The sequence below is a fragment of the Trachypithecus francoisi genome, unplaced genomic scaffold (assembly GCF_009764315.1).
Source record: "Trachypithecus francoisi isolate TF-2019V2 unplaced genomic scaffold, Tfra_2.0 Lachesis_group8, whole genome shotgun sequence".
NCBI lineage: Eukaryota > Metazoa > Chordata > Mammalia > Primates > Cercopithecidae > Trachypithecus > Trachypithecus francoisi.
Window position 1 is genome coordinate 69,123,423 of NW_022681473.1, and position 16,495 is coordinate 69,139,917.

Consider the following 16,495-nt stretch of genomic DNA (forward strand, 5'->3'; position numbering starts at 1 on the left):
AGAGAACATTCGTTCTTATTCATAGCCAAGTAAAATACTCAGTAAAAATGGAACAGACTGGCGTGAGAACGGGTTCCAATGCCAAGCCCCTCAAGACAAGATAGACACAGCAGCTAGTTCCAGGGTGCATTTCTAGTGGACTTTATTGTCCTGCTCCAACACCACAGTAGAAAGGGACCTGCAAGCTCCAGGCCTGTACCATGTGTCACCACAGCAAAAACATGACCCACTTGAACACACTCCTGCCCCACCCACCCACAGGATAAATATGTTACAATTTTTTTTTTAAAAAAAAACAGAATACAACAGAATAAATTAATAACTTAAGTGATTAGGCACCAACAGTGATTTGAAAATTAAATGTCAATTTTAAATGGTAACAAGACAAGAACTCAAGACTGGGCTTCCACTAGCCCATTTTCTCTTCCTGACAAATAGTGACAATTCTGCGCGAAATAATTCTAGATTTCAAGACACAAGTAGCCAACAAATACACAACACATGCCACCAGAAATCACACAACAGCCTGGATCTCTGGGGGACCCCCCTCAGCAGGCAGCCCCCTTGTGGTCCCAGGCCCCAAAGAGCACTCGGGCAAGTCCCAGAAAGATGGCCCCTACGGAAGGGCTCGAGAGCTCCTGAGGCCAGCCTTACTTCCCCCGCATTTTATGAAGGCCCAGATGGGGAAGGAAGAGCTCTGGAAACGGGGTGGGGCTTCTGGGCCAAGATGTCCCCATGACAGAAGGGGCCAGAGTGGAGATGAGCTGAGCCCATGCTCTAGTAAATTCAGAATGGTTGTGCTTTTGTCCTAGGAATGGGGCATACTTTAATGTAGAAGTTACCAAAGTCAAGCTAGGAGGGGACTGGGGATAGGTGCTGCCCACCCCTGGCCATCCAGATCCCCCAGAAAGAAGTTACAGAGGGAGTCTCTTCAAGCAGCTGAGCACCAGCTGTGGATGGGACCTCAGTGCATCTAATCCAACCTCCCATTCCACAGACAGGCAGACCAAGGACCTCAGGAGATACCATCTCCCTATTTCTGATTGTTCTCACTCAGCCTTGCAGAAGTGGAACTGGAAGTGGGTGAAGGCTCCTGGGAGAGCCCCAGGCAGGGGACTTGTGTGAAGCAGAGCTAGGTGGGAAGGTATCCCCCCGCTTCCAGGGTCTCAGTCCTCGCCAGGCCCCCAGGAGAGGTGGACTTTGACCCATGGATAGGCCAAAGGACCAGTTTTTTCAACTGAGTTGACTCCTTTGTTGGGGGAGGTAGTGAGTGGAGGGCAGGGATATGCTAGACACGGCTGGTAGTTTGGGGCTTGTGAGCCAGAGCTTTGCTTTGAAAAGGCCAATTTCGCCTCTCATCCTTCCATCTCTACCCCTACACTTGCACCCGAGGGATTTTGGTAGTTACCGGAATCAGGAGCTGGAAGGAGGCCTCCTGGGAGATTCGATTTGAACACCTCAGTCATGCTCTGAAGATTCCAGCCAAGGTCCACTCACATCATGGCACACTCAGGACATGCTCACATGTTTATGGGAGGCTGCAGTAGTCTGGGCCCACTTGTGGCTGCTACGGGTACAGGGAAGGCACCAGTGAAAAGCTCTGTTGTATGGGGCCCCTTGCGGAGGGCCTTAAAGGCACACATTCAGGGCTGGGCAGAGTGAACCAGCACCCTGCCAACTCTGCCCAGTGTAGGCGCTGTCACTGCTACCATTCACTTGTTGGAACACCAAGGCATGGCTCCGGCACTTCTGAGTGGCTGGACCCATATGCTCAAAGGCCTTTTGTTGCCAAGACACAAGGCTTTCCAAGCCTCTCCTTCCTTCCTCCACTGGACCCAAGCCCTGCCCTCCTCCTCTGTAAAAATCTGACTCATCCCCTTTTAAGGCCTACCTCAGGCACCCCCTTTTCCTAGAATCTACCTTCCCTGATTGTGACCCCACTCCTGCCTCTGGCACCAACCTCCCTAAGTCTTTACTTCCTCTGCCCTCCATCAGCATTTAAAGTCTCTCTCTGGTGGCCATCACTACTGTCTCATGTCCTTGTCCTTTTTCTGATTGTGACTATCTCAAGTTCAGGGACAAGGTCTGATTGATTCTTGTGTGGATGGTGCTTAACCCCAGAGACTGGACACAGCAGCCATTAATAAATGCTCCTTGAGTTGATCTAAACTAATGCTAGGAGGAGAGGTGCAACTCTTGAGGAAATAACTTCTTCCAGCATAGGACTTAGAGAACGGCTAGGCCATTGGTCTGGTAAAGTATGCATGCTCATGGGAGCTGAAAGGGGAGTGGGGGGCAGAAGGGAGTAGCTGCCCCCATCAAACATGGCAGGAAGTCACTCTTTGGGAGGAAGAACGTCTGTTCATCTCAGGGTAGAATGAAACATCTGGTCTGTCCTGTTGCTTCTGAAACTCTTGAAAATTTAGTCAAGAACTGTCAACATAAAAAAATTCAGATCCCCCACCCTAGGCTTAAGAGAAGGAACCTTGGATGATGCCCTACACCCCATCCCTGCTAATCTGATAGCCTTTCAAGCCTGGGGAGGAGAGTCCAACATGGCTCCTGGAATGCTAGAGAGCAACAGAGGACGGATGAGATGAGGAAACCCAGGGCCGGCACCAGGCCAGACTCGCTCCTACCCTGCGATCTGACATATGCCACAGCCCATGGGCACAAGCTGTCAGCCATGTCTGATGTGGTCCTCTAGGCATCATTCTGCCCTGCTTTCTCCTTGTCCTGCCTGACCTGCTGTCCCTCCATCCTAGGAACGGTGCTCATGTCACACCACCATGCACACCACTCTTGCACAACGTGTCACTCCTTCACTTTCTGCTCCACCCTGTACCCCCAAGCACTGCCTTGGGCACTCCCCCACTCCCAGGCCCTTTGGATATATTTCCCCACTTGCTACACGGCCTTCACCCCTGCTTCACATCTGTCTGCTACCTCTGCGCCCGACTTCCACTGCACTGCTCACTACATAGAAACGCACTGCCCCACCCCACTGCGGAGTCCCCTGCACTGCTCTGTGCCTCTGCCCAGCCTGTGCCTGTCCCCGGGTTCCCCTCATTCCCTGAATCACGCCCATCCACACCACACTCCCTCCCATATTCCCCACTCCTTTACCATGTGTTCCTGCCCCATGTGCTTGGTCGCCCAGCTTGGTCCAAGCCTTCCTGTGTGATGCTTTCAAGGTGGGGCTGGTGGGGGCCTTTGAGGGGGTTGGGGAAGAGGACTGCCCTTGGGCCTAGAGTGGCCTGCAGCTCCAGAGTTTTGGGGACCCAGATCCCACAGTGTCCTTGTCATCTCTACCATCTGAGCTCCAAGCCCTGCTCCTTGCTGCTCTAGGTTGGCCACTGTCAGTTTTCCCTTCCTTTTATCCTTCATCCCCTGCCTGTGCACCCCACAGCAGCTGTCCTGCCATGGCCTCAGCCTGAAAGTGGGGGTCCCTGCAGATGTCAGCTTTCCCTCTGCATCTGGGCATCTAAGTCCTTTACCCCTCAAGACCACTGCTGGGCCTCCTTCTCCACCATCTCCTCTTTTAGTGGCCTTGCTTCTCTCCTGCCAAGAAAAACAGGAATGAAAAAGCCCATTACCCACTTTGGTCTGCTGGTCCTTGACTCCCTGGGTCAGTGAGACTTGTCTTCTGGGACTGAAGGAGAGGTAGCCCAGTGGCTGGAGGGAAGATAGCTGAGGGCTGTGACTGAACATGAGGTGTGGAATCTGGCTCAGAGCCCCAGCTCTTCCCTCCAAACATCTGGTAGATAGTCAGGTCTAAAGGACAGGAAAAGGCTGAAGGATGCTTTTTGGCAATAGCTCCTAACTCAGGTGGGTGGAGGCATGGCCATTACTGATAAAAATCACAGCTGGGCCCCGAGTGGGCAGAGGAGGTGCCTTGATCAGGCCCTCACCTCCCAGGGGAAGGGCTCAGGGTCCCTGATGTCAAGTGCTTTGAAGGCTGAGACTGGCAGAGTAGAGAGGAGGTGAATGGAAGGAACAGTGGGAGAGGGAAGAGGGGTAGGGGAGATGTGAAGGGCCAGCTCTGGAGACGCTGCCTCCTGGCCCCTCCCTGGGCTCTGCGGTAGCCCTCTCGTCACAGCTTGGCACCCTTGGAAGGCTCCGAGGACTGCCGCACGTCTGTCCACTCCTGCATGGTGTTCTGCAGGGCCTGGGTCTTCTCCTTGTCCACCTGAACGTAGTCTACCTTCTCATCAGAAGTGACAGATGAAGTAGATGGCTGAGGGGACAGAGTGGGAAAGAGGGAGTAGCTGTGAGTTACCAGTTAGGTGGGGAGGAAGAAGATGGGCGTGGGATCTTCCTGAACTGTCTGAAGGGGAGAAGAGCATGGCCTCTGCCTGCCACTGACCAGCCTCAGGAGCCTGTCTTCTCTTTCTGAATGTGGGCTCTAAAGCTCAGACTCCAAACTCATTATCCCTCCTGCAGGATGTGGCAGTCCCTGCCAGCCCTTCTTACTTCCCGGCTCCTGGGACGAGCCAGGCCCTTCCTTGGCCCTGGTGGATGGGTCCAGGCCTTCATCTCTGCCTCCACCCATCTCTGTCAGGTTGCTCATCCAGGGGAAGGAATTTTCTGGGTGTAAACAAGCACCAGCCATAGGACTTTACGTGCTGTGCTCACTGCCACCCTGTGAAAGGGAACCATGCTGAGGCACAGCTCTGCACCCTGCTGTCTAGACTGCTTAGCTAAGGGCACTCCTGGGGAGGCTTTCGCAGGCCTGGAAGTCCCTTGTGAAGGCTGATGTGTTGACGGCAGGGCTCTGGGACACACCTAAGAACCCAGGACCAGGAGGCAGTATCCTCATTCCTGGATCTGTTGCTGATTCACTTTGTTTAGCACAATCAGATCTCTATGCACTCATTTGCCCATCTCTACAACACGGGGGGTGGGCTGACTGATGAGGTTCTTTGAGGGTACTGTGCTCTGAGAGCAGGAATAGGAGTCTTTAGATCTAGGTGAAAGCTCTATGACTAAAGATGCATCATAAAAGCTGGGTACTGGAGCGGGAGGGAGGCTGAGTGCTGCTGTTCAGTGTTGAAGGCACCCTGACCTCCATGATCTCTGCCTCTGGGGCCCTGAGAGCTCTTACTGTCCCCCCACCTCTACTCCAGGCACCTTGCGGTGGGGGCTTGGGGAGCTCGGCTGGAAGTCCAGGGCCAGATAATCAACGCTGCCGGTGCTCTTCTTAGGGGCAGGACTGTTGGTGCCACTGGGAACAGGAGATGCAGACACTGGGTTTTGCTGTCACGAGGAGGAGAAAACCATGAGTGTAGAAAACAGACTAACCCACCACCCAGAAAAATACCTCTGGGAGTAAGAACACTGGTTCCCTGAGCCCTACTTTGACTCATGCATCATGCTAAGGACTTTTCATGTTCTCATTTTAGTCCTCATGACAATCCTGTAATGTAGGTATGATTACTGTTGATATTGTTTAAAACAAATATGAAACTGTGGTTCACTTTACTTTCAGAGAAGTGACTTTGCCTGTAGTTGCACAGCTGTTGAGTGATGGGAATCAGGTCTATTTTCTGACTTCCAAACCTGTGCTAACCCCTGTACCACACTGTCTCCTTTATAGCATATCAGGCCAAGTCTCATCAAGCAGTGGTTCTCCTGAGACACCCAGCCTTTGCTTGCGCTTAAGAAGGGAGCCCATTTCCTTTATGCACTGGAAAGTTTTCTTCTGTTGCACCAAATCAGCCCCTCTGAAACTCCCACCTGTGGCCTAGAGTGGGGTAGTCACCCCAAAGCAGCTTGCTCCCCCGCCTAGCTCCTCCAAGATCTGAACAGGGTGGCTTCATCTCCAGGCTGCACAAAGCCCCCATTTCTTCAGATGACACACTCTAGGATCCTATCCATCCAGGCTCCTGCTCTAGCAAAGCACCACCTCCTCTAGGACTTTCCTGAAGTCTTATTCTAATGAGAAGGTGATAGTCCTGTGTTCTGTTTGTTGGCTGCTTTATTGGTTGGTAATTCATTCTTTCACTGTCTATGCAGTGACTACCAGGTGCTGGGCAGTTATGCCCTTAATGCAAATCTCAGGGAAGAAATATCCTCCTCTGCCTGTGCTGATAGTTCTATTACTGCCTCACCAAAGTGAGTTATGTGCATGTATGCCTCTCACCGCTGAGGAAATCCCTCCAGCACTGACTATCCAAGGGCACACAGATCATGCCACCTGTGTCACTGTCATGAGAGAGGCAGGCCCCTGCTCTTGAAGACCATGACTTCGTTGGGACAGGTCTCATGTCTTCCTTACATCTGATGACAACTCCTACTGCTTGATAAATAGGTGCTCAAGAAGGGTTTGTAGCAGGAGACTAAATCATGAATAATACAAGGAGTCCCTGGGCTGAGGTGAATTAGCTAAGCTGGGAAGTGGGGAACTGAGCAGTGGGTCCCAGGAGACTTTGATAGGAGTCATTCCAGCGAAGCCCGAAGGACTCACCATAGGGACATAGTTCTCTTCGCTGTCTCCTGAGTCTGTGCTGGTGATGCTCTGGGTGGAGATGGGGCGGCAGTACTGGGAGGAGCTGGAGTTGAAGGTGTGGCTGTTGTGGGAAGGAAGAATCAACACTGGGGAAGCAGCATGGCTGCTGCCATGTTTCTAGCCTACAGCTGGGCCCTAACCCTCACACACCCAGACCTCAGCCATTAGAGCTGCACACTCCATCAGATTAAGATCTGATATAGGGCAGGTATAATTATTCTCTTTTATAGCTGAGGAAACCAAGCCACAAGAGATCAAGAGACATGATCAGCTAATGATAGCATTAGCATCAGAATCCAGCTGTCCTGGCCCACAGGCCAGCTACCATTTCACTCATCTTCTCTAATGGGCTGACTCCAAGCTCCGACCCCCACACATAGGCACTCACCTGGCCCTAGACCAAGACTTGGTGACAGGTGACTTGAAGGGGAGTTCATCGATGACGGTGTTGTTTCTCAGGTCAAGTGGTGTTGGCTTTGCTGGAGCAGGAAAAGAAAGTCCGGTAATCAGCCAGTAATAATGCTACACATACACACCTTATATATAACACATGAGCATGTTTATAAAGGCCTGCAAAGTCATTCCAGTTTCACACAGGGAAACTGATGCTCAGCGAGGTTATATAATCTTTGCCCGTATTGATGGGCCTTGAAGTCATGTCTTCAGACTCCAAATTAAATATTCTTTCTGCTGTATCTAATTATATTTTCAGAATCAAAAATGAGGACACAGGGTTTGAAAACAGATTCTTCTCCTTCGATTTATGACTTCATTTAAAAATAAGAGACTATATAAAAATATATTTACATATTAATACAGATATGTATATTTATATATACATATATATTTACATATATGTTTTTTTGAGACAGAGTCTCGCTCTGTTGCTCAGGCTGCAGTGCAGCAGTGCAATCTCAGCTCACTGCAACCTCTGCCTCCTGGGTTCAAGTGATCCTCCTGCCTCAGCCTCCCTAGTAGCTGGGACTACAGGAGCCTGCCATCACGCTTGGCTAATTTTTGTATTTTTAGTAAAGACGGGGGTTTCACTGTTTTGGCCAGGCTGGTCTCAAACTCCTGACCTCAGGTGATCCACTCGCCTCAGCCTCCCAAAGTGTTGGGGTTACAGGCATGAGCCATGGCACCCAGCCAAGAGACCATATTTGAAGTGGAGATGGTCACTGTGACTACTCCCTGCTGCTCCTGGCCAGGTCTTTGCAAGCCACAGTAGAAGAAGGTAGATGCCACAAGGGCCTGAGGGCTTCAGTTTCACATGCTAAGATTTGAATTCCCTGTTGGCCAGACCCACAGGGGGCTATCTCTGCCCAGCTATCCTACTCCTCCCTTTGAATCCTTGCCACTAATCCAAGACCAGGAGAGTGAGATCACAGCAGACTGGGAACTTGCCTGGTCTACATGCAGGGGGCACAAACCTGACTCTACTGAATGCCTGCTGTGTACCAAAGTAGTATCCTAGATGCTCTCCTTCACAGCAAACCTGGGAGGTAGGAATTACCATCTTCATTTCACAGATAAGAAAACTGAGACTCAGAATTTACATGATTTGCCCAAAGTCACACATCCCAAGTCCACGATCCACATGACCCCTAAGCAAATGGAAAGAGTCCCTAGCTATTGTCCAGAGATGGGACAGAGGAAAGAATGGACTTACCTTTCCGATCAGGTTTGAGGTTGCGGTTGACAGGGGGTGGTTGGATCTCACTTCCTCTGCTGGGGCCTCGGTGCATAGGAAGGGTTGTTGATGGGTAGCCAAGTGAGTCAAAGTGATGGGCCCCTGGGCTCATTGGGATGTAGACGCTCTGGGAATTATCACCTGCTCGTTCCATGGCCAACAGGGTGGAAGAACCTGGGTTCATGGGCACATAGTTGTCTTCAGAATTGGTGCTGTCTGATTGGCCCACAATCATTTTCCCTGGCTAGGGAGAGGAACAGTGAAAGAAATACAGCTGTTACTAGGAAGAAGAAACAGGAAGTGGGTAAGACTTTGTAAACTAGGCAAGACAAGTCATGACTGAGTTAGCTACACTTTGAAGCTATAAGGGAGACCCTGGGGAGACCAAAAAAGAAAGCAGAGTAGTGGGAGGTTAAGGCAGTTGGATCACTTGAGGTGAGGAGTTCGAGACCAGCTTGGCCAACAAGGCGAAACTTCCTCTCTACTAAAAATACAAAGCATTAGCTGGGCGTGGTGACATATGCTTGTAGTCCCAGCTACTCAGGAGGCTGAGACACGAGAATCGCTTGAAGCTGGGAGGCTGAGGTTGTAGTGAGCCAAGATCACACCACTGCACTCCAGCCTGGGTGACAGAGCGAGACTCTGTTTCAAAAAATAAAAAATAAAAAAAAACGGAAGCAGAGTGGGAGACAAGAATATATGAGGTCTGTGGGCCCCTTCAAGCCTTCATGATCCTTTGGCATCCACCAATAATTTTTGATAAATCTAGAGTATAAAATATTCTTGGTGACTAGGTCCACTTGGCTTTCTAGATGCCTGACCAACACTGTGGGTAGCATAGTCCACAGACTGTAGGTTTGGTTCAGGACCTGCCCTCCACCTCAAGTCCAGACTCAGCATTGGCAGGTCAGCATCTCAGGCCCTGGATCAGAACAAGGAGCATATTAGGAGTCCTGGCTCTGAAAGGTGAGGTCTGGGGCCAGTTGTGTTTCCCCAGTCCAGGTTCCTAAGTACCTGGGGCTCACTCCAGGCACCTAGGGGACCACCAAGCTGCAGTCGGAGCTTCTACAGAGTTGTGCAATACAGCACCCCGGCTATAGCCTTCCTCTAACTCTTGCTCTACGTGCCCTGACATACAACTAAGCTGCTTCTGCTTTGGTTACCTGATTTCACTGTCTTACCAGTGGGCCTGAAGCCAGGCCTTGGTTTTCTTGCCTGACACCTTGAAGAACTGTAGTTAGCATCTTCCAGAGGGCAGTCTGGGATCCTGCTCTCAAGCCATAATTCTGCCACTTGCCTGGAGTCTCACACTGAAGCCTCCCTCCTACATGTGAGGCCATGTGGGTAAGGTTGTTGCCTTAGAAGATCCCCCACCGTGCAGCCTGGGTCTATTGCGTTCTAGACTCTCTGCTTATCTACAAGGTTGGTGAACCTTGTAATCCAGTCTACCTTAGCACTTACATTTCTTCCGAACTAGAATGCTTGTATCTTACTTGTCCAAAGACTCAACACAGGGTTCTGAACTGAGACAAGAACTTGGGCAGGGTCTTAAGATGGAGATGCCATCACTCTTTTGGGGTTGTGCTTTTAGTTCCGTAAGGTATGACCTTTTACCTAACCAGGCCTGCCTGAGGACCCCTGGTTAACCCACACTCACCAGGAAAGAGCCGACTCCATCACTCATGGATTCAGCAGACCGGCCTGCACTCTCTCCACCGCGCTGTGGGTACTCGTAGGTCTCACAGGAAGAAGCTGACAGAGGAAGGAGGATCCGTATGTACTCATGGTTGATTCATGTGTTGACACTTCCCCATACCCTCACCAGTGTGGTTGAAGGTCTTACTGATACTCCAGAAGATACCACTCTCAACCCCAAATGATAAGGAATTTCTTCGAACACATCACTCCTCAGTTCAAAAATCCTCCTGGGCTTCTAGATGTAGCTCCAGTGTTAGCATCTGCAGAAAAGCCATCCTTGACTACTCTACCCTCATCTATGCACCTCTCCTTTGACTCCTATAGCACTCACCTGTCCCACTCACCCCAGCCATCAGTTCTCTGAATACCACAGTAACAATACTTGTCCTGATTTATATGTGTTGGTTTTATTTTCCCAACGAGATGTAAGCTCTGAAGGGCAGGAACGTGTTTTATGTATGTCTTTATCATCTCAGTTCCAAAGCACAGTATGACTGCTCAAATTGTTGATGGATTGAAAGGCGGCAAAGAAGTCTAAACCAGGAGCTGGGACTCTAGGGTCTGAGTCTCATTTCTGGCACAACGACTCTGCAACTCTGTTTAAGTCTCTTAACTGTCATTGGCCTCATGTGAGATGGAGACAAGGAGGTTTTGTCCCACCAACCTCTCTGCCTGGCTTAAACAACAGGATGGACAAGAAAAGGCTTTGCGAGCTATAAAGCAAGATGCAAAATGAAAGGAATTAATATTGTTCTATTTTTTCATCATACAGGGGAGGTTACATGCAGAGTTGGAACACTCTCAGTGGAAAACAAGTAACAATAGAATTTAGGTACTTCAAAAAAAATTTTGACTTCAACCAAAGAGGTTCAAGTATGATTCAGAAAATATTTTTAAGATCTCATTTTGCTTTAACAGTCTGTTAGTCCACAGAGGTTTCACTCTAGTTTGGACTGATCTTCTAAATTTATTTTTTAGATCTTTGGTTTGATTTATAAATGAAAAAATATAATGATTTGGACTTCTAAACCCATAATATGTTATACTGTGGTTAATCAAGAATGTCCTATTCTCCATTAGAATATTAACTTCTCCGGGACTAGCTCTGTTATACAACTGCTACTAACAGCCTCCTGTGCTGGAGGACCCAACTGGTAAGGGATCTGGGTAGAAGACACCTACGTTTGTGAGTATCAGTGACCTAGGTGGTTCCTAAGTTCCCCTCGGCCACAGAAGACCAAGGACTACCAAACTATTGAGAACCCCTGTGTTACCTCCTCCTCCCTCTGAGTCTCCGCTAGGGCTTATACTGACCTCGGTGAAGTCGGCTGTTGTCCATTGCAGGGAGGGTGTTGCGTCTGGGAATGGTGGCAGCGACAGATCTGCTATTTTCACTGATTGGAGGTCTCTGCTGAGGACTACCCCATCGAGGTGTTTCTGCCTGACTTGGCTTGGGGGGGCGGGGTGGGGGGGCTATGGCTGAGTCCCCAGGAGTGGCCACTGTCATGGCATTATGGTTTTTGTCCAGAGTGAATGTCCTAGGGATCTGGTAGGCTGAGAGTGGGGTGGCCGGAACATCCATATTGTCTACCAGGAGGTCCCCAAACTCCCGGCACAGGGTGTTGCTGGGTGTCTTGAAGGTGTACACATCCTCATTATCTGTCTCGGAGCCTGTGAGGCTGCCCTTGGTGTGGCCATGGGAGGCCAGGCTGCGGGGGAGGTCGTAGGTACTGTCTCTGAATTCTGTATTGTGCCGGCTCGGCTTGGGAAGGCTATAGAAGCCATGGACTTGACCACTGACCCCGTTGACACAGTGTCCATTGCCCTGGGCAAGTTTTTGTACAGCCGTGTCACTTCTCATGAGAAAAGAGGCTCTGGTGCCCTGAGAGAAGCTGGCACTCCTAAAAGAGAAAGAAGGGAATGGGCAGGAGGGTGAGACAAGCCAAGGACTGCCCCCAAGGAGACAGGCTGGGATGTTCAAAGCCCCATGAAGTTAATTGATGTGGGCAAAATACAGGATGAGGAGTCAGGCTAACCTGAGGTTTACCTACGATTTGCCAGTTACTAGCTGTGTGACCTTGAGGCAAAGCACTTTCTCAGGAGCTAGGACTATAAGTTTAGGCATCTGTAAAATGATGACTAAAAGCATATTTTGAAGATTGTTTAGATACTAGACTCTAGTACATAAATGTTTAAACAATATTAGACTTCATCTGTCCCCCATCTCCAAATGGCAGTTATTTGCGGGGGTTATAACCTCCACTCCCTGACCAGGTATCAGTAAGCCAGTTGGACTGCCTATCTGTTCATTGTTTTAAGTACCACAGAATATGCACATTCAAATACAAATGTTGTGAGACAGTGGAAAGAACCTTTCAGTTGATGACAGGAAACAGCAAACAAGTCATTTCATCTCTCCGAGTCTATTCTGCCACTGTGAAACTAGCCCATGGGTATTGATGTTGTAAGTTACAAAGAATTATTTGGGTCAGGTGCAGTGGCTCATGCCTGTAATCCCTGCACTTTGGGAGGCTGAGGTGGGAGGTTCACTTGAGGCTAGGAGTTCAAGACCAGCATGGGAACATAATAAGACTCCATTGCTACCAAACGAACGAACAAACAAACAAACAAACAAAAAAACAAACTAGCTGGGCAGGGTGCTGCACACCTGTAGTCCTAGCTCCTGAGGGGGCTAAGGCAGGAGGATTGCTTGAACCCAGAAGTTCGAAGTTAGAGTGAGCTATGATCACACCACTGCATTCCAGTCTAGTAAACAGAGTGAGACCCTGTCTCAAAAAAACACACCCCCCAACACAAACAACAAACTATTCAAACGTAAGCTATAGATTTATTTTCTACAATGATTTATGGTTGGTTGAGAGGCATTTTGAGGGGAAAGATCTCTTTCCAGAGATCTAGAAATCTATAGGAAGAATGGTTTCCTGTTTGGGAACCATATTCAGGATAGAAAAGGTTTTGATTAGTACATTTTTAAATTTAGGTTTTGGGCAATAAGGCAAGCAGTAAAGAGATGAGAAACAAGAGGGGACACTTGTGTTAGGTTCCAGTACTGCTACCGATACGTGCTGTGCGTGTCACCAAGCCTCCTCTCTCAGGTGTGACCTAGTTCATCACAATGATTTCTAAGGCCCCATCTGGCCGATGCGCTGCAAGCCCTTCGCTTCACAAAAGTGGTTTTCAAACTAGATTCTATGGTCTCTGTAGGTGCTTTGGGAAATTGGAGGGTGAGGTTCTGAGCAAGCAGGAATTTAGGTCTGCTTCTTTAGCTTTTATATGATGATTCTTCATAGGATTTCACTTGGGGAAAAAAAGAATCCTTTGTAGTAGTGATTCTCAGCCTTTTGGAGGCTGTAAGAGTTTTTAAAATTCTGGTCAAAAGCTCTTGAAGTGTCTCATCAGAAAAGGCAAATCTCAAATGCATATAAACTTGTGGGGGCTGTAATACATAGACTTCTGAGGCCAATCCCTGGACCTTTTGCCTTACAGAAGCTCTCTCAGCTCCTGAGGAGTTTGTTATTTACAGATGTGGCCACCAGATGGTGTTAGAAAATACGGGCCAGAGCTTAGAAAGAGGAAACAGGTGTGTAAGCCAAGCTTCCTCTCATGTAAACTGTACCCATGATGGCTAGGAGTTCCAGGTCAGTCTCCAAACCTTCACTGATGCTCCTCCCTGGGCCTCTGCACTCCTCCTCCCTTTCTGTTCCATTCCACACACATAACCAGGCCAACAGCCAGGGGCTTGGATGATTGAATATCTAGCCTTCAGATAATGTAGTGTTCGGGGAAGAGGATGGGGGTGGCAAGGGGAGCTAATGGTAGACATAAGGTGTTAATGTTGTATGCATTTTTTTGGTGCCTTTCATTTTGCTTTTTTTTTTTTTTTGGAATTTCCAACTCTCTGTTGGATGCGCCCATCTGGATTTGTTCATTTTACATTTACTGATGTCCTAAGTTCCATCTGGGCCAGGCAAGAGGGATACAGAGATGCCACCTGCCCAGTGAGGGGTGGTCAGGGAATGTCACAGTAGTGGAGGAGGTGACATGGATGCAAATCATTAGTCAAGTAGGGGTGAGTATGTAGCTGTTGACAGTTGGTATCAGCCCTTGGGGGGGTGGTGGTAGACAACGTCAGGGAAGCCTCCTTCAGAGATGTTATTATCTTGAGTGAGTCTGGAAGGATGAGCCACAACTGGCCAGGCAGAAGGCAGGAGAAGGGAAATGGTGTTCTAGGTGAAGGCTCAAAGATGTAGAACACAACCTGGCAAGTTCTAGGAACTCGAAGCTGCTCAGGCTGCAGCAAGCACGTTAGAAGGCAGGGCTGAGAGAAGACAATGCAGGCCAGGACTGAAGGCAATAGGGAGCCTCTGAAGGATTTCAAGGTGGCAATGGGGTTGCAAGAGCATCACAGGTACCCTGCAATAACCTTCAACAGTCAAGAACGAACTCATCATCTTCCTCTGGAACTCTTACTTCTCCTCCTGACTCTCTTATTTTGGGAATGGCACCAGTTACTCAAGCCAGAAACCTGGGAGTCACCCACATTATGATTTCTGCCCAGGGCCTCTCTGATTCTTCCATCCTACTACTATTTACTTTCCTAACTTCCCAGTGTAAACATTTTCAATACTGCCTCAATGCTTCAGGATTAAGCCCAAACTCTAAGGTTTTTTTGTTGTTGTTGTTGTTGTTGTTGTTGTTGTTGTTGTTGAGGCGGAGTCTCGCTCTGCTGCCCAGGCTGGAGTGCAGTGGCCGGATCTCAGCTCACTGCAAGCTCTGCCTCCCGGGTTCACGCCATTCTCCTGCCTCAGCCTCCCAAGTAGCTGGGACTACAGGCGCCCGCCATCTCGCCCGACTAGTTTTTTGTATTTTTTAGTAGAGACGGGGTTTCACCAGGTTAGCCAGGATGGTCTCGATCTGCTGACCTCGTGATCCGCCTGTCTCGGCCTCCCAAAGTGCTGGGATTACAGGCTTGAGCCACCGCGCCCGGCCAAACTCTAAGGTTTATCCCAACTCATCTCACCAATCTTTTCTCTTTAGTTCCCTTTTCCACTCTAGAATCCAAACGGAACTTTGCAGTGTTCCCTGTGTGCCCCAGTCAGTCAAGCATTGGGCTTTGTTGTGTTGTTGGGCTGTGTCTGGAAGACTTCTTACCTCAATCTGGCCAGCTCCTATTCCATTTATCCTTCAAAGTCATCTCAGAGGACACATCTTTCAAGGCCATTCTTACATCCTCTACCTCTAAGCATTGCTTAACTTAATCACTTGCTTAACTTTGTTCTTGGAGCAGGGAGCAAGTGTTACCTATATTAGGCACCATTACTACTTATCTCTGCCAACAGACTGTGATTTCCTTGAAGAAAGAAACTGTGTCTTACTCTTTTTTCTCTCCTTAGCACCCAGGTTAATGCTTGTTGCAATGTAAATAATGAATAAATGTTTGTTGTAAGTAAGCAAATGAATAAACAAAAGTACGGGGCTGCCACCCTTTTTCCTGGGCTTGGCCCAAACCTTCTGATCAGCAGATCAAAACCCTTCCTCTGTAGAACCCACTAGCTTATGCTCCAACTTCCTTCTACCCCGGCATCCTCCCGTCTCACTCACAGAACTACTCACTCATCCCTAAACATGTCCTGTGTAGTCTAAACTTCAGCCCTGTTCTCGCATTACTCACCTCCCTGTGGAATGCTTCCTTGATACATCAACATTTTACACAAAGTCCACAAGAAGACTTTTCACTCTACAAAGGTATTACAGGTCCCTAATTCTCCTTTTTACGGTAATCATTTCTTCCTCTGTGCTACCCACAGCACTCTGTGCTTCCATCACAACGCTTACCTTATTCTGCCTTATGTCAGTTATTCAGGTCTGTGTCTTTCCACTTCTACCAGACCATATGCTCCTAGAAGGCAGAGGGCCATATCCTGTACCCTGGCATAGTGCCAGGCACATGATAGATCATAGTGATACATGTTGAGGGAGACTGATTATTACCTCAGTAACCAAGTAAGAGGAGTTGAACAAGGGACTCTTGCCCAAAGTTACATACTCAGAGGGTAGGGAATTTGTTCTAGCACCTGGGTCTCTGGGCGCCCCTGCTGCGCAAACCACGCTACAGTGTGCTCCCTTTGGGCAATAATCCAGATGGGGAATTCCAAATACTCAGTTGTCCTGTGACCTTTAGTATTTTCATGTAAACCTTAACTGAGGCCTACGTCACTGTGATGACCTGAGTTGCTTTTGTGGGATGGATAATCCACCCGGACGTGGTGGATTTGGAGAGAGGCTTCTCTTCCAGGGCTGGGCTTACAGGAGCCTTATAAAATAGGCAAGATACTATGCCATACATATTGCATGTGATCTCATTTTAAATCATCCTAATAGTTCTGAGACACACCTCTTACTTTTCACATTATCAGATGAGGAAAACAGTAAATGGCAGAGTTGGTACAGGAAGATACTCAAACACAAGTATGTAGGGGAGCTCCCCGGAGGCAAGAAGAAGTTTGAGAGAAGATATTCCCTCGAGTCAGCTGTGCCAAGTGCCTTTCCTTTCCATTCCTGGCCAATGGCTCCTCCAG

The 16,495-nt window shown here is 48.9% G+C and overlaps 1 protein-coding gene across 2 annotated transcripts in view; it reads right to left on the bottom strand.

Annotated features, from left to right (window-relative positions):
- Positions 1-117: 117 nt before the first annotated feature.
- Positions 118-16,495, bottom strand: part of GAB2 (GRB2 associated binding protein 2) — a 200,819-nt gene continuing 184,441 nt past the window's right edge. Inside the window, exons 4-10 of one of the 2 annotated variants that reach the window (XM_033204327.1) lie at positions 11,211-11,797; positions 9,856-9,950; positions 8,178-8,442; positions 6,897-6,987; positions 6,467-6,569; positions 5,116-5,256; positions 118-4,237 (exon numbers count right to left, since the gene is read on the bottom strand). In XM_033204327.1, the coding sequence (XP_033060218.1) occupies positions 4,094-4,237; positions 5,116-5,256; positions 6,467-6,569; positions 6,897-6,987; positions 8,178-8,442; positions 9,856-9,950; positions 11,211-11,797 (1,426 nt within the window). In that variant the 3' untranslated portion in view covers positions 118-4,093. The remainder of the gene's footprint in view (positions 4,238-5,115; positions 5,257-6,466; positions 6,570-6,896; positions 6,988-8,177; positions 8,443-9,855; positions 9,951-11,210; positions 11,798-16,495) is intronic. The other variant, XM_033204328.1, reaches the window with a different exon arrangement.